The sequence below is a fragment of the Antrostomus carolinensis genome, unplaced genomic scaffold, assembly GCF_000700745.2.
Source record: "Antrostomus carolinensis isolate BGI_N321 unplaced genomic scaffold, ASM70074v2 scaffold25087, whole genome shotgun sequence".
In the NCBI taxonomy this organism is placed as follows: domain Eukaryota; kingdom Metazoa; phylum Chordata; class Aves; order Caprimulgiformes; family Caprimulgidae; genus Antrostomus; species Antrostomus carolinensis.
This window is the reverse complement of record NW_010328432.1, coordinates 12,655-30,301: the sequence shown is the minus strand read 5'-3', so window position 1 is coordinate 30,301 and position 17,647 is coordinate 12,655. Positions and strand designations below refer to the sequence as shown.

Sequence of the window (17,647 nt, the reverse complement as noted above, 5' to 3'; positions counted from 1 at the left end):
TGGGGAGGCAGAGAAATATGGCCTGTGGTGGGTAGTTGACTCAACCTTGTTCCTTGCAGGGAACAACACAGGTGAGGATGGCTGGCAGTGCTGTCTGCCCCTACCCTGCAGTGCATCCAATGCTGACCAAGGAGTAGCTTGGGAGGTAGCCAGGGAGGTCCCAGGTCATCTCAGAGTAGCCCTGGGGGCATCTGGGAAGGTGATAGGAGGTGTCTGGGGTAGGACATGCCTGTTTTCCCCCAACTTGGGCTTGAGAGAAACCATTTCCACTTGAAAGACAGCAGTGTTAGAACAGTCATGAAGGCTGTGAGCTCTGACAACCCTGCAGCTGGTCAGCTCAGGAGACAGCAGTAACATATATTTTGAGCCTTCCTCCAGACAAAATGGGGAATGTGAAGGGATGGCTATGCATCCCAATATCCGAGGAGAGCCCTGAGTTCCCAGAGTGGTTTCCTGTCCTCCTGGCAGCATCGGCAGCTGCTGGTTTGGAACAAACAGTCTGCGTGTCCCTGTGCGAGCCAGGGCAGCTGGAGGTGGATTTGTTTTTTGTTGATTTCATGGCAGTGTTGCTGCTTCAGGCCACTGCCTTGGTGTGAGGAACAACAACATCCTAGAGGAGACACCCAGTAAATTGCTGACTGCTCCACGGCTACCCAATCTGCATGCCCAGCGTGGGAAGCGGTCAGACCACCCTGATGGCATCAACAAAGCCATCATGTTTGCTGACATTTCAAGGGAACAGAGAAGGGAACAAAAGCTGGGAACAAAAGTCTTTGATCCAGTTTAGAGCTGCAGTTGGAAGATATGGGCCTGAATCATAAATGCCAGATCCAAGTGCCTTTTTGCTGGAGAGTGGTTTTAAACCTCAGTCCAGGTCCCAAAGGTGGGGCTTGAACTTGGTCTCCATGGACAGAAAATGATGCTGAAAACTGAGTGCACTGTGTAATGAAAATGAAACGTAAAGAAAGGAAACCAATGGATAATTGAGCAGATGGAAGGAGACAGAAGACAGGGAATGCAAGAAATTTGCTATAACTGATCTGTGAACAGACAGGACATCTTTTCCAGTGAATTCAGGCCTCCCCTCCCAGCTCCCCCCAACCTCTCTTCCCTGAAATGATCAGAAATAATGCAGTTTCTCCCCAGATGGCCTCTGGGTAGCTTCTTGCCATTATTGTGGTATTTAGTTATGAGAGAACCATCCAGGAGGAAAAAAAAAGAAAATAATTAGAAGTGAGACCAAGCCACAAAGTGTGGATCCATTTCCAAACATTCCCAGGCACAGGGATACTGAGTCTGGTCTTTGGGCACAAGGCTGACTTTTAGGACAACCAACTCAAAAGGTTCCTCCAAGAGTCTGATCAATACTCTCTGACCTAAATCTTCACCTGAAGTTTTAGTCCATGTGCCCAGATTTTGGCTAGAAGCTTGGGTAGGGGGGGTCTTTCTGGTTTGTCAGATGCCTGGAAAAAAACTCACATCTGCCTGAGATTTTCAACTCAACTTTCTGGGTCAATGATTCTGATAAGCTAGTTGCAATCTCTATGTGTTTTACCAACTTCTGAACTTTTGAAGCTAAGTTTCTACTTACCAGGAGTTCAGATACAAGAAAACTGGCCGTGTGGTTTAGTTACAGAGCAGGAATCAAAGCCGCGGGGTCTAACCTTAGCGCTTCCACTAACTCATTGCGTGATCTCAGGCTGCCAACTCATTCCTGTTTCTAATTTTTTGCACCTATGGGATGAGAACGATACTTATCCTCTGTTAATTCACAACTCCTTGCCAAGGGGTTAGATTTTTGCTGAGGGAAGCAAAGCAAATTCTGTGAGACTGTGCTGGGGTTTTATCCTCACAATGGGGGACGTGAGATACAAGCAAGATTTCAAATTAAGGTTTTTTGTATCCTGAGGGTTGAAAAGCAAACCCTAGGACTCTTGTCTCCTTTTTCTCTCATTCGTTGACAAGAAACACACACAATATTCTGAGCTTCAGCTTGCAAGGAACAGTGCTGCCATCCTCAGAAGTGTACAGAGAGGAGCAAACACTAGCCAGTCTCTGGTGATGTCACTTGATATCCCTTAGAACTGGTTCCCGTTTTGCACTGTGCTCCATCTTCCCCTACCACAAGACTTCCTTTCATCCAGAATCAGAATAAAAAAGTGGAAACTTCCCCTAAATACAAATTCTCCAAAAGCTTATATTACATTGAAAATAATGATACAGAAGTGAACTTATTTCACCTTCTAGAAACAATACATTTGGGTGTTTCTTTGGTGGAAAAATCAAACTGAATCCCTGTGTTCTGGTGGAACATTTTGATTCTGTGAAATGCACACTTTCCCACTGGAAAATCATTCCGCTGGAAGATTTTCAAGTAGCCTTTCTTCCCGCATGCTTTAGTGTCCAATTTAAACTCCAGCTGCTGGTTGTGGTTGTCCCTTGTTGTGAGTGCTGGCACTATATCTTTTCCTTTATAACTAACACAGCAAGCTCTTCCAGGGGATCTCTTTGTGGCTTAAAAGGCATCATCTGATAACGACATGGGAAGGACAGCCAGATTGTTTTGTCTTTGCCACAGTGGCCGTGCAGGATCGTTCCTTTCAGAGTAATCTCCTGCCTAATTTTGAATAGCCGGGCAGCTGTGGCTTCTACTCCTTCCCTTCAGAAGGCAATTCTACAACATGATACTGTGTCTTACTCTGAGGAGATTTTTCCTACCGTTCAACCTAAATTTCCCCTCAAAATTTCATTGAGTCTCTCCTGGTTACAACCCCTTGATCATGCAGAACAAGCCCTTTCCCTCGGTGGTATTTGCACCCTGTGCAGACCGCTATTGTGCGCCTTCGTTTCTCTCCTGGTAATTTGGGCCAGCTGTGCCTATTTACCGCCACCACTTTGTTCTTCCTTGCGAGTCGGTCCCTGTAGATCATTAGAGTTTCTGCTCCTTTTCTCTTCCTCCTCCTCATATGCAGTGTGGTATCCTGTTTTCCTTGTAACTGTAGCCATGTTACAGGGCTAAAAGATTCAAGGATTTTTCCATTAATAATCCCCACGCCCTTTTCCTGGTCAGTACATTGCTTAAGAGGGATTGAGGTAATTCATTCATGAATAGCAAGCCGTACTAAAAGAGAGGGAGAGCGCAACAGGAAAATGTGAGCTTCATGGAGCCTATTTCTCTTGCACACAAGTCTGGTTTTGCTCCCAGAGCAGCTTTGGAAAATGGGTCCCATCTTACAAAGTTCTCTACAGGTTTTAGCTGGCACTGCCAGCTGCCAGGCACCTTCCAGAAAAGCCACTGCCACCATGAAGGTTGGAGATCCCTAAAAGGCACGGGGAGGTCTCCTCTCCCAGTTCCCTGTCCTGCTCTCGGGTGCGAGCATCAGCACAACTCCAGTTGAAGTTAGCTGTGTGGGATGCATCTTCTGTGTCTGGGAACGCTTGCCTAAGTGTCAGCGCTGCCAATTTCAGCCACCCTGGCCAACTTCTGCTGTGGGAATGTAGGTGGGCTTTTTTCCTTAGCATCTTAGACCCACACCAGCCATCAAGATTTTGCAATTGCACCTTGAGTAAGAATTTCTTCTTGTGAGGAAAGCTAAGCCCCGGTTCACTCTCTTGCAACTCAGACAGCTCTGCCAAACTTGGGGCCACATCTGCTTCTGGCTACAGTTGCATAAAGCTGGAGTAATTTTGTCAGCCTCTGGCGATTTACACCCAGAGATTGGAAGTGTAACCCTTTGCTTAGTTCCTACAGTGACACAGGAAGGTGACCAGGCAACAGATAAGAAAAAAAAGGAGAAAAACACATTATAATAATATATTTTACTGAAATATACATTTTACTCATCCCAGAGGACCATTAGGAGCAGTAGTTGAGACTCTAAGGACAAGTCCTGTTCTGGTTATTGCTAGGGACCCCTTAGTTAAGCCCCTCCCCACCCCACCTGTTTGGTCATAGTTATATATTGTATAGGAAATGCTGGGGGACTCTATTTCCCCAGTGAAGGGAAACCTCTGCTTGCAGGGAAACATGTCCTAATGCCCTGTGTGGGAAGCCGTGTGAGCTGTGGGACTGTGCTTCTCACACCCTGTCATGTTGTGTGTCCCCATCATGATGGAGCCTGTCATCACACATTCCTGGGCTGTTTCTTACAGTGTGCAGCAAGCTGATAACCTCCTGATGGGAGCTGGGACAAGCCCATCAGCTCCTCTAAAGGGACAAGTGCAAACCTTGAATGCCATGGACAGTGAGGAGGTCCGAAATAGTGTCTGGTTAGGTTTTCCCTTCTCTGCTGGGGCAATGGCTCATGCAACGGCCGTCTGTGGAGCTGAAGTGCTTCAGCTTGGTGTAAGCTGTGTTCTGCAATCGGTGTCCAGTTTCTCCATGGTTGATGAAACAGTGCTGGCAGCAGTAGAGAATCCTTCATTTAAAAGAATAAAAATGAAGGCAATAGTCTAGTGTAAAGGTCTTGGCATCTCCCACAGCTTATGACAGCGCCGCTGGAGCACGGGGGCTGTGGCTGTAGCTTTTCTTTTGTGAGCTTACATTCCTTAGCAGTGGGAAATCGGCAGCTGTAATTAGTCTCTGATGTTCTTTGCTAATAAGTGATTTCTCTGGTACTTGCAAATACCGGCATCCCTGAGACATAGCTCTATTGTTTTGACCTCTTATCTCTTCTCTCTCCTCCTCATTGAGAGGGGCCCCAGATGTTCTTCAACTCTGCTAGGAAAAAAAACATCCACCCATGCTCCTCTCCATTAGATCCCTGTCTCCACTACCTTTTTTTTTCCTCGGCTGCTATGTGTAGGAAAATGGCTCCTGCGAGTCCTCATGGAAAAGGACACGGATGCCGGCAGGAAACCCATTTGCTTTGGGAGGAAGAGGGGCCTGACATCAACAGGAAGCGCTGTGCGGCAGAACTGCTCTTGCCTCCAAGAGAGGGGGGCCTTGAAAACAATGTCAGCTTGTGGTTTAGGACTCGCCGGCAGGAAACGCATGCACGCTGGTGTTTGCAGTGCAGAGGAAATGATAAGCACTACCTGGCCTGACTTGGAGCAGAGATAGCGCCGTGAAAAAAAAAAAGAAAAAAAAAAGAAAAGAAATAAAAGGGAAAAAAAAAAAAAAAAGGTTGTTATTCTTCACACTGGTTTGGAGCCTGTCCTTTGCCAAATGGAAAACAAAATAAAGAGCAAAATATGGAATGTATCAGGAATCTGTTGGGGGGCTTGGAAACTGAGGAGGGCAATTGTGAAGTGACTAGATTTACTACTTTAGTAACAGCTGGATATTGGGTTTTTTTTTCTATTGTTAACACTGAGGATGACCCTCAGCTTGATAACCCCTGGCAAGCATATTTATTGAGAGATGAACCGAGGGGGAGGCTTGTATCCCATGTGGAACTGGGAGGATTTTCTGTAGGGGAGAAAAGTCATGGGGACAACTGCTCCTGCTGAGAGCAGAAGGGCCTTGGGAATGCAAAGAAGAGTAGCATATAGATAGATGTCTCTCCTCACTTGTCCCTGCTAGTTGAGGGGATAGAAGCCTGTTTGGGGAATAAGAAGATGGCATCATCTGTAGTATTTTATTCAGCTTTGTTTCTTTTTCCCTTTTTTTTTAGGGCTTGTAAAAGCCATATCATGCCTCCTTTTATCACTGACCTTCTGACAGCACTAGTTTCTGTTTCTGATACCCTTACCCCTCTGCTAGGCAGTTGCAGAGGTACTGTCCTTGCAGGTCAGCCTTGGAGAAACCAGGTCGTACACTGAGTGCATCTTGGTAGTTATGCACCGACATCCTGGGGTGGAGGTAGACACAAACAGCATGGCAGGAAATATTTTCTTCTAAACAATCCCAGCCCAGCATCAGCCTCCAGAAGGCTGGGAGGTTGTGTGACACCATCTGCAAATGATGTTCTGCCTCCTCTGCTGTCCTTGATGATTCTCACAGGCTTTGGAGAGCGAGAGAGCTGCCCTCTTGCAACATATGCGACGTGTTGATCTGCCACAAGGCTGGCAGATGGAGCAGTGCTGTATTCCCTGCTGTTTCTGAAAGAAGCCCTGAAGGTGCAGCACCAGATGTTGAAGCCAGGCTGCTCAGCAGCTTCTTTTGAAACACTTTACCCTCCCTCGTGTATGGAGAGAAAAATAGGATCCCTGCGATCAAGGCTCTAAGGTACACTTTAGAGGGCTGCAACTTGTGGAGATGAAAAGGTGTAGCCAAAATATCCCATATCCCATGGGCTACCCTTATTAGCTAAGCTACTGAGTGAAACCAATCCACTGAGACTGCTTCTGGACTTGCTGATGTAGAAATCCAGGCATGCTTGAGGAATCCAGCCCCAAACCAACAGCTTTGCTTGGCTGAGGGAGAGTACTTCACCTAGAAAGGCTTTCAGCACAGTAGCAACATGCAAGGCAATGCACTAGCTAAATGCACTTTGCTTGTGACAGGAGAGCATGGAAAATGTCTGTGGTGATGGCTTATTCTCTAGCTGGCTGAGCAAGCTACAACAAGCCAGAGCAGCAGCGTGCAGTGATGTATCCCCCAGACCTATGACATCAGCCTAACAAGACTTTTGCAGCTTTTGACTCTGTAAATACCACCTTTAGGTATTAGGCCTTGATTGACACCTTATTAAAAAAAATGGTGTTTCTCTAAGAATTTCCCAGTAATGCACACGAATCCTCTCACACACATACATACATACATAAATGAATATAATTGTGTATGTAGTAATACCTGCATGTATGTATGTGTATGCACACACATACATACGTTGATATATACATAGATATAAATTGATGGATGCATAGAGGTGCACGTGTCTGACCATGTGCTGCTTCTGGCAGAATTTTCTCCATGCTGCTCAGACACAGAAACGGAGTCTGCAGGCTGTGGTGAATTGCATGCCCTGAGCGTTCGAATGGGTAGAACAGCACCTTGTTTCACCTGACAAACATCAGCAATCTGAATCACCCACAGCTTAATCCTCTTCAAATAAAGAATGACTTGTTTTCAGCCTCCTCTGAGTAGAGCTGAGAGGAATATTTCTAGGTGATCTTCTGCTGCCAGCAGCAGTCTTAATTCTCCACTCTGTGTTGAACCTCACGCCATCATTTTATGTTCCTGTAAAGCTGGTGAAAATGCTCGTATTGTTCCTACACCTCATCTGCTAGTATTTGCATGCCCTGGTAAGAGAGAGTAGAACTAACAGGTTTTGGCTATTTTTTTTCTCTTGTGCAAAATGCTGGTGAATTGAATGGGATTTTTTGTGTGAGTGGAGTTCTTTGGGTCAGGCCCAGGCAGCCTTGCAGTGAAAACACTCAGTCTAAATATATGCTCAGCAACTGAGCAAAGATGGAATGGATTTTGTGCTGCTTGGCTTCAAACTATAATGACTGATTATTGCTAGTGCCTTTGCATGTTTGTTTTCAATCAAATTGACATCATAAAACCTTATTTACTTTTTCTCAAAAGTCTGTTTTCATTTGCCTTTCACTTCTCATTTGCAGCCTTTACGGGTTTGTATTTGGGCTCCTCATCTGTCTGTCTGTGATATATAATGAGCCTCAGCAATTTTCCCTGCTCTTTGCCCTAAGTTGTTGACTATCCATAAAACAGCCTATTTGGAATAACCTCTGGAAATTGCTGTATCCATTCTTCACTAGGAGAGCCCTAGAGGCAAGATCAGTGAGAGACCTGAATGAAAAAACATTGCTGCCTAATCTACTGTCAGTCTGCATCAGTCCATCAGTGTGACAGAGGGCAAAATAAAAAGAAGAGGAGAAGATATAAATATGTGCTGTGAGGTTCAGCCATGCAATTTTTCATTCATATGAGAGCTTGGTCCAGGACCAGCTTCTCAGTTACTTCGTACCTTGCTACCAAACAGTAACCTGGGCTCTTGGTGGGGTGGTTGGCCCCTGCTCTCCCTTTCAGACACTTGAGCTCATTGGCACTGCCATTCTGCGTTAGCTGGCACAGTTGGGTGTGTGCTTTAAAGCTTGGGAATGACTATCATATATGCTTGTAAATGACTTGCTGTGCAGCAAGCATGAAACGAGAACCATGAGTGCTGGTGGACCTCCAGCCTACCCTTGCACATTCAAAAGGACAACAATAATTTCCTGGGAAAGAACTGCAGAAAAGCTCAACTTGCTGCAGCACCAGAGTTCATGAGATAACTGCCCAGCTCCTCGCTTCACTCTGTCTCTTCACCAGCGGAACAGCAGCATCGTTTCTCCTGAAGCCTCCCAAGAGCATCTATTTGGGAATTAGTTGTTTTATCAGCAGCATACCAACACTGTGAAAGTGGACTAAGGATCTGTTTAACAGTGAGATAGCATGACAGAGCAGCACAGAAACTACAGGCAAATTCTATATCCTATGGAGATTGCTATGGATTTCAGTATATGGAGGTGGTGTTTGTGAAAGTCATGGCACAGCACAATGGCCTTCAAAACTGTTTAGCTAGTAGTTGGTATTTTTCAAACGCGTGTCAAGATCTAAGTGACTACAATTTCTTTCTAACAGTCCTAAAAGGCTTCCTTGTAAAGAGAAACCTGAAATCCCTATTGCCTGGCTCACTAAAGTCCAAGTCAAAAAGGAGTAAAGAACAAACTAACACTGACAGCCAGGTAGGGAGTATGCGTTGATCCTCTTGAATTGCCTTTCTCCAGATTCTGGGATCTTAAGAATCCTGAGTGAGAGTTCCCACATGTCAAGGGAGATGTTGGATTCTACACTCTTTTTACAGTGAAGAAATGGGTGTAATAGCTTACAAGTTACCTCTAGAATAATTTTGGGACTGTAAGAAACTGAGCAAGTCTTCATAAGCTAGAAGACTCAGGTAAAAGATGGAGACCGTTCACTCTGTTTTCTAACTCTCTTCTGAAGCCCTTGTAAGTGAAAACATATAGGTCAAAATCTGTTGAGAGGAGGAAAAAACTTACGAGGTCCATATATTTTCCTTGCTTTGTTGCCAGCAGTTAAGTCAGTCAGCATGGCTTACATTGGTGTCCATGCTTGAGAAGAGAATGGAGAAAGGAAGGAAAACATGATACAGTGTGACACCTGCAGTCCATAAGCTTGTTTATTGATCTGGATGAAAGACAGCAGGCACTCAAAAGACTTCAAATGCAGCCTACATCACCAGCTGTCCATCCCAGTGCTCAACACTTACCTGCACTCTTCCCTTGCAGGCTGCTTCTCCTGGTTCCCTCGAGCTGCAGTACCAGCATTGCCACCCTCACTGCTGTGCGGTGACGCAGCCTTTGGATTTGGTGGTGTTTTTAGTATGTGTTGTCAGAAGCGAGGTTAATGGCAGAATTCCTGTCTCACTATCCTCATAGCATTTAGGCATTTACTGAGGTGGTGACCAATTCATTATCTGCAGCTTCAAAACTATTCTGATCTTTTCTATACTTTTTCTCAAGTCCCTTTTCTGAGACAGCATAAATTGTCCTGTTATGCCTGCCTCCAGAATTAATTACGCCCATTGCTTGTGCTGTGGTGAAGAAAACGCTGTACAATATCCACACGAATCTGCTGTGGATCAGAGTTGTTAGAATTCAAATGGGTAGCTGAGAATATGCACAGCTCATTAACCTGCCCTGCAGAACCTAAGCCACTGTTTTCCGAGGTGGCTGTACTACAGAGCCATAAAAATTAGGAGTGGAGATATCCTGTTCGGTTATCTGGTCTTTTTTTGCAGGAAACCCACAGCAGGATGTTTCCCTAACAAAACTATTCTAGTATTTAGTACAATCTCTTTTCAAAAGTGCCTGCGTGACAGAATTTGCCAGCTATGTCAAGGTAGTAGTCACATTTCAGAGGGGCATGGTGACCGCCAGAGTTGAGAGTCAGCATTCAACATCTGCTTGTGCAATGCTTTCTCTTAGGCTTTCTTTGATGTGTGTTGTTGATGAGCTGGCCAGGTCTGTCGTGGGCTCTTTTTTTTCTGCCTGGAACATCACGTTTGTCAGATCTGCTCTGGAAAATCAGGTGTTCCTACAAGTCTTATTTAGATACGTGAGATGTAAGCTGGTTATAGTATCAATGGGGGAAAAAAACCCGTTGATAGTGGTTCCATTGACTTCATTCAAACTCACACTGGGCCCACAGGCTGTGTTGAAATGCACTTCCTTGAAATCAACGTGTCACATCCCAAACAGTGCTCAGCGGTTCCACTTCCCGCTCAGGCCATGGAGGGTGATGGCTCGCAGCATCTGACAGATTCGAGATCCATTTCTCCTACATCTTTACCCAGCAGAATCACAACTGTGTTCAGGATGATGCTTTCATCACAGGGAATGGCACTGTTGTGTTAACCTTTGTGACACTGCAGAGACATTTCCCAGAGAAGTAGAGGGGAAAAAAAAGCATGTGTGACTTACACGGTGATTCAGTTGTACTGTCCATGCAGACAGGATCACCTCGGCGCCAGCTATTTGTCTTTTTTTAACTGTGTTTATGGCAGGGAAGGGGGAAGAGGCGAGGAGGACACTAACACGGTGATTTGTTTTTGAGCCTGTTTGGTGGTGTTTAGCTATCTCACACTATTCAAACAGGTGGGTGTGTGCATGGCGGGGTTGTGGCAGCTCAGCGCTCACAGCCAAACTAAACACAGGAATAGGATGGTGAGACAGTTTATTTTTTCTTCTTCTGTAAAATGAATTTACTGCTGGTGAAAAATATGCATAGACATCCTGGAGACTGAAGCCCTCTGTTTGTCTTTGTAGCAGTTACATCCAGGCAGGGCAAAACCTCTCCATCCCCAGCTCTGCCAACACTCTCTGAGCAGGAGAGATCCTCTGCAGCGATTTCAGATGCTGTGGTCTCTTCCATCCCCAGCTACTGCTAACAAGGAGACAGTGGAAGGCAAAGGAGATGATACCTGGGAGCAAGGCAGGATTTATCCTTAGCTGGCATGGTTTAGGGCTATGCATTGGGAGGCAAACTGAAATCGTGACTGACGTGCTGGACTGGGGCTCGGGCGAGCTGCAGGGAGGAGAGCACAGTTTGATCTCTGGAATCTGTTTCTCAGCCAACCTTATGCCTAGTAAAAATCAGGCAAGATCAGCAAAAAAAAAAAAAAAAAAAAAAAAATCTGGTGAATCAGCATTAAAGCTCGTGATTTAAAGTAGGAAGCATCAGGAAATGCAGAAAAATGTCACATCAGAGGTACTGACTCTCAAGTATGTTGCCTTTTATACAATGCTGTTCCTTTCCTGTGATTAGGAGGCCAAGTTAACATATTAGTAACTTCTAAAATGTTTACTGTTCTGTTATTTTTGTTTGTACAAAACCAGCTCTTGCTTAGTATAGATTGAAAGACTTATTTTTTAGGAGGGAATATTTCTTAATTTAGTCATTTAAATTGAAACGAGACTATTTTGACCTTTATTGTCATGCTATTGACATAGCACGACAGGAAGCATGCACTACTATTGAGGATAATGGGAGACAATTTAAAAAAATACTAATATGTAACAAACCCAAAATAGTGAAATAAAAATGCCCAGAACTTTTTTTTTTACAGCACAGGATTCATTTCTGGAAGGAATTAAAAAACCAAACCAAACCAAACACCACCCCCCTCTCCTCCCAGCCCCTATTTCCTGCAGGTCAAACTTCAAAAAGTTTCAGGTGAAATGAAAGGTCTGTATTTATCCTCCCATTACTTGAACTAAAATAAAAATAAAATTAAAGAGGTTGTGAAGTCTTTTCCATGTGGCATAAACCAACCACTACGGAGGACCTGAGTAGCTCTGTCACAAATTTTTATCTTTGCAAGGAGCCCTTTGAGAGAAGAACAGAGTGATAAAGTAAAAAATGAAGCCTAGTGCTTTTCAGTCCAGTGTAGCCTGAATACGTGACCCAGTCTGTGTTAGCTTGCTTTAAGCACAGTCTTACTGGACGGTATTTGCACTGACTGGCTTGGGTGGCTGACTTCGCAACCTCCTCCCCAGAGTCCTCCTTTAGCCCATGGGGACTAAAAGTTTCTTCTGGAAGGCGGCACTGAAGGCTACAGAGCGTTGCTTGTGTCTCCTGTTGGACCAGGGTCTTTCTTGGTTTTTACTGGCTTTGGTGGGAGACCAGGAGACCATCCTACCAACTGTTAGATGGGGTGACTCCCTCTTGTCCTACTATTCCCTCCTACTAGGGATGGTTGGTGATTTGGTTAGGTGCATGCTTAAAGGTTTCCCTGGTTTTAATCCAAAATGCTCAGCCCTGTGCCAGCTGAAGCCTTTGTCAGGCAGGCAAAGAGTGAGTACCTTGCTTGCTGATGGAGAGGCTTGGTGGGTGGTAGCACCATGGCTGGGAAAGGACAGGAGGAGGGAGAGATGCTCCCTTCCCAGCAACACTGGGAGGCAAGAGGCTCAGCGCACATTGCTGGCACTGGAAGTCAGTGGGATCAGGAGGGGAGGGAGGCGTGATCTGGGGCCCTCAACATAAGAAGGACATGGACCTACTGGAGCGAGTCCAGAGGAGGGCAACGAGGATGATCCGAGGGCTGGAGCACCTCTCCTGTGAGGACAGGCTGTTCAGCCTGGAGAAGAGAAGGCTATGGGGAGACCTTCTAGTGGCCTTCCAGAACCTGAAGGGGCTACAGCAAGGCTGGGGAGGGACTTTTGACAAGGGCAGGGAGTGACAGAACAAGGGGTAATGGCTTTAAACTGGATGAGGGTAGGTTTAGATGAGATATTAGGAAGAAATTCTTTCCTGTGTGGGTGGTCAGACACTGGTACAGGTTGCCCAGAGAAGCTGTGGCTACCCCCTCCCTGGAAGTGTTCAAGGCCAGGTTGGATGAGGCTTTGAGCAACCTGGTCTAGTGGAAGGTGTCCCTGCTGATGGCAGGGGGGTTGGACCCAGATGATCTTTAAGGTGCCTTCCAACCTATACAATTTTATGATACCTGACCTAGCAGGAGATAGAGGAGGTGGTATGAGCTGTGATCATGGAAAGGACCCTAGTGAAGGTGAATGTCTGCGTACACTGAGCTCGGAGGTGATATTCAGTGAGAGTGGAATGAGTTACTGTGACTGCCCTTCTGGTTTATTTTTGTCTAGGGGAAGAGTATTGTCTTTTGTGTGCAGTATGTTTATAACTCAATTTCCCTTCTGACTGATGCCTTGCTCCACGCTCTCTTCTCCTCCTCCATCTGGTTTCTATTGTAGTTTTAAATGAGGACAGTTTGGCTGTCTGGCACAACAAGCGAGGTCTGTGTGACACCAGCTGCCTCTTCCAACTTCTAAGCCTCCAGCACAGTTTTAATTATAGAAGTGTCAAGACTGGACACCCCTCCACCCACCCCTTCAGTGCTTGCACGCACACACACACACACAGCCCCTGCTACAAATACCCATCCATGTCCAATCTTCCTTCGGGAGAGCCCCAGCTCTGTGATTTGTGTGTGCCCTGTAACGCTGATAGAGTCCTGTAATAAAGCACATGCTAGAGTCTGTACCTCCCCGTGTTCAGGGTTGATCACAGCCTTTGCTTTGGTTCATCAGAAGCCACTTTGGAAATAATCAAGCCACCTCAGAAATGCCTGGCAGTGGGAGGGAGCTGCTCACTGCTGCTCCAGCCTCACCTCCCCCAAGTGCCCAAAAGACTCAGCTTTGTAGGAGATCACAGCCGCTCAGGAATTTCAGAGCTGCAGGTTCTACTCAAAGAAAACATTTATTGTGCTCCAGTTTCATACAAGCGCTGCATTTAGGGGCTTGCTTTGCAGGAAGCTGATGCAGTCCCTTCACCTCCAGGGATCTGAGGTCAAAGTCTGCTTGCAAGTGAAATGGGTCCTATGTGGGATTTTTTTTATTTTTATTTTTTTTTTTTTTTTTTGACATCACGAAACCACCACACATTTTGGCATAACTGGCTGTTTCTCTTCATAGGAGCCAAAGACCTGGTACGGCAGGAAATCATGTACATGATGAGTGAAGGGCACTGGCAGAGATATGTGAGAAGCCCAGGGCTGGAAAAGCAGGGGAGGCTGCAGGGCTGGAGTAAGAGATGCTGACAGAGCTCAGTGCTTATCCTCTATCTGCAGTCTGTAGGTTGTGTCTACATAGAGTCTTCACTGACTTTTAAAAGATGGGTTCAACTTTATATGTTTACTACAGATTATTCCCCCCAGCCCCCTTTCTTTTTGCTTACTAGTCCTCAACAGATGGATCCAACCTTCTCAGGTTTGCTTACCTGCCTAAGGCCTCTTGACCTAGTTTATCCCAAGAAAACTTAAAACTGAGAAAAAAAAAAATTATGATTTAATGGGTCTTACTATCAAGAGGTCAAATTAGTCACAACAAAAATCAGTATATGCATTTTTAGTTGGTGTGCTTATTCTTAACACTGAGGTTTTAAAAAGTATCTAGTAAAGGGTGCTGCGAGCATGGGCCCAATTTTTGCAGCAGCTAGGCGCCATCATATGAAGTTTTTCTATATAGAAGACTGTTTAATTTTTAAATAAACCTTGTCATGCGGCTGTCCTGATCAAATAGGTTTTGTGTTCAATTAATTCTTCTTTTTCCAGATAGCATGGACTGGTTCACCCATTCTCCCACCCAAACAGATCTGAAGTGAACATGGATCTGCCTAGGTTTCATTTTTGATGCTTACATTAGATTTATTCCCAGAGAACCCTACCAAGAAGGAAATCTTAATATGCCACGTATGTGTAACTCCTGCCACAAAGATGGTACAGCCTGACCAGCCAGAAATGAAGAAGAGGCCTGAAATTATTTGCCTTTCCTTTTATTTCTAGCATGCTCATCATCATATGATCCAAGTTCCCTACTGCAGTTACAGATAATCAGGTCTTACTCAGAGATAGGAAGGTTCTCTTTCTTGATGTGTCATTGGGCTTTTCTTGGAAGGATTTTGAGGAAATTACATACTTTTCTTTTGCTCTGTTCTGTTTCCATGTCATCTAGTTCATGCTGTAGGCACTGAAAGGAATGCTTCCCATGTTCCTTCTGGAAGGCACTGATGTGCCTTCTCAAAAGTCCTTGAGGAGAGAATCCTATAACTCTGTGACTGCTGTGGATGAAGCTTTGACTCTGTAGACTTCACCTGTTCTCTTGGCAATTTCATGGTTTCCCCATGAACATTTGTTGTTGTAGTAGGCTAGATCCCCTGCCAGAAGCCCTGCTGATAGCCTTAGTGCAACAACTTGAGGGTCTTAAAAATCATCCCAAGGGCTTTGAGTGTGGCACAGCATGACTAATGCACCTGAATTATGAGTCTCTGCTCAAAAAACCATGAAGTCAAATTTTCCCTGTTGTTCTGAAGAGGTTCTTTTAACTGAGGAGAATTAGTCTGTTTGGATCATTCAGGTTTCCAGGTAATCACTGGCACTTTGTGTATTCCTGCATTTGGAATGGCCAAAAGAGAAGAGAGGAGGCAGACAAGACGGACCTCTTTACCTCCCTCAGTAAGAGCTGGGAGGCAGAGGGGTAGCACTTCTCAGTAATAGTGTGCCACTGAGGTAGGCCCCAGCTTGGGAACCCTCCTCACTAGAACCTGTGCCCTGGGCTGCTTGGCAGGGGCAGGTCCACCTGTGAGCTGCCTCTGGCCTCATTGGCACCCATGAGAAATACAATAATGTACCAGCTGTTTTGTGTTCAGACTCTCTTTGGTGTGCTGTCTTTGGGTCCTGCCTGATGAAGCACATGTTAGTGTGTCATTATGGTCCTGAACTTGGAGCAGAAGAACTCAGGGAAGATCCAGCCAGAGGCATTACCTCTGTGGTGTTGCAAAGATGTGGAAATGACTATGCCTGGCTTTCCAGTCAAACCTGTGGCTTGGGCTGTTTTCTTCCATACAGCTTTCCGAGTACGCAGTGCAGCAGAGTCAGCGTTACAACAGGGAACTTTAACTTCTGCATTTACTGACTTTGGTGCTTATGGCTGTGTGAAGCATTGAGTTAAATACACAGTAGTTTCTAGCACCTAATAAGGAAGGTCTCTCTTACTGTTATTGTTATAGCTAGGGTTGTTATAGTAGAGGGGACAGGGAGGCTTGGTCTAACCAAGAGGATGAGGGTTTTCTATACCTATATAATGGGGAAAAAATAAACACACGCTTTGAGTTCAGATCTGGATATAAATGTTGTGCCTCAGGCTCATCTCAGCTTTAAGGCTGGTTAAGTCTTTGGCTGGTTGTGTTGATGGAGTTCTTTTGAAGCCAATGTCAGATTTTTGTCAGTGTGCAGATCTAGTCAATATTTGAACTTTATATCCCCTCTGTGGGAGTTTATGAGCACTAAACTGTGGGTATGTAGGCTTATATGGAAGTGCGAATGCCTCTCTGATTTTTATCCAAGCCAATCAGACCTTTTGGCACAATTCAGCAAGGCTGGAGCTCTGTCTTGGGGAGGGGGGTGGTTCCCAGGACCTCATGTTTTACCTCATGCTTTCAATTAGAATGAAATTCCCTTTTTTTTTTTCTGGAAAGAAAAGAAAAAGAGAGAGAGAAAAATCCTATGTTTCTTCCCACAATGTTTCTGTGACTTCAGGGTCAGTCATTGTCATATATCAATGAGCATGGCATGGCACAACCATAGCATGTCCTCACATTGTAAATTGGCTACAGCCACTTTGTAGGGTTTATTTTTGGTTTGCCCTGTATTTCTCCCATTGCTGTACCTTTCCCTGCATCTGCAGAGCCTCTGCTTTTTTTTCATGAAACCATCTCCTCTGTGGTGACCTGTGGAAGTTCTTGGGTGTGTATTCATTGGGCATCTTGCCTTGCTTTCCTCTCTTAGTCCCCTACGTGCTGAAGAGCTGTGCGGAGTTCATCGAGACTCATGGCATTGTGGATGGGATCTACCGCCTCTCAGGAGTGACATCCAACATACAAAAGCTGAGGTAAGGGCAATATGTCTGAGTGCCAGAGGGCTTTGGTGACATTGCTCCATAACTTTTTGCTGTTAGTCCCTCAGGCATAGACTGTGGACATCAGAGCTCTACACTGGTGCAGAAGATAAACTGTCTCTGAAGCTGGTAACAGGGAAATACATAATTTCAGGGATTAGTTCATGCCAAAGGAAAAAGATTTTTCCCCTCTGTATCTATCAATGGGAAAGGCCTGGAGGGTCTCAGCACAAATGCAGAGTTGTTCTCTCTCACTTCAGGACAAAGCAATCTCTTTATTTCAGTTTGGGATCCACTCATGGGACTATGTTAGGGAAACCCGAGACTAGTTGAAATGTCAGGGCTTGATCCTGGGAGACAATCTGGCCCAGGCTGCAAGAGACATGTCTGCTTTCCAGTTTGTTTTATTTCTAGCTGTAAAAGAGTATTTAGGGTGGAGTACTGGGATGCTACAGCTCTTACTTGCCTACATTGTTATGTTTCCATATTGTTTCAGACAAGAGTTTGTTTCTGACCAATGCCCGGATCTGACAAGGGAAGTTTACCTCCAGGACATCCACTGCGTGGGGTCACTCTGCAAGCTGTACTTCAGGGAACTGCCCAACCCTCTCCTCACTTATGAGCTCTACAAGAAATTTACGGTGAGACCCTTTGCCACTCTCATTCCTCTCCAGTAGTGTAGATGTGCTGCAGGTTCCTCCGTGACAGCAGTTTGGGATTCACTCCAATGTCCTGGCTTCTGGTGCATCTATCCATATAAACACTTCTCAGT

The 17,647-nt window shown here is 45.3% G+C and overlaps 1 protein-coding gene across 1 annotated transcript in view; it reads left to right on the top strand.

Annotated features, from left to right (window-relative positions):
- Positions 1-17,647, top strand: part of LOC104528294 (rho GTPase-activating protein 31) — a gene marked incomplete at its 3' end in the record, with an annotated part of 48,398 nt that overhangs the window by 19,402 nt on the left and 11,349 nt on the right. Inside the window, exons 2-3 of the mRNA XM_010172257.2 lie at positions 16,767-16,869; positions 17,372-17,516. Coding sequence (XP_010170559.2) covers positions 16,767-16,869; positions 17,372-17,516 — 248 coding nt within the window. The remainder of the gene's footprint in view (positions 1-16,766; positions 16,870-17,371; positions 17,517-17,647) is intronic.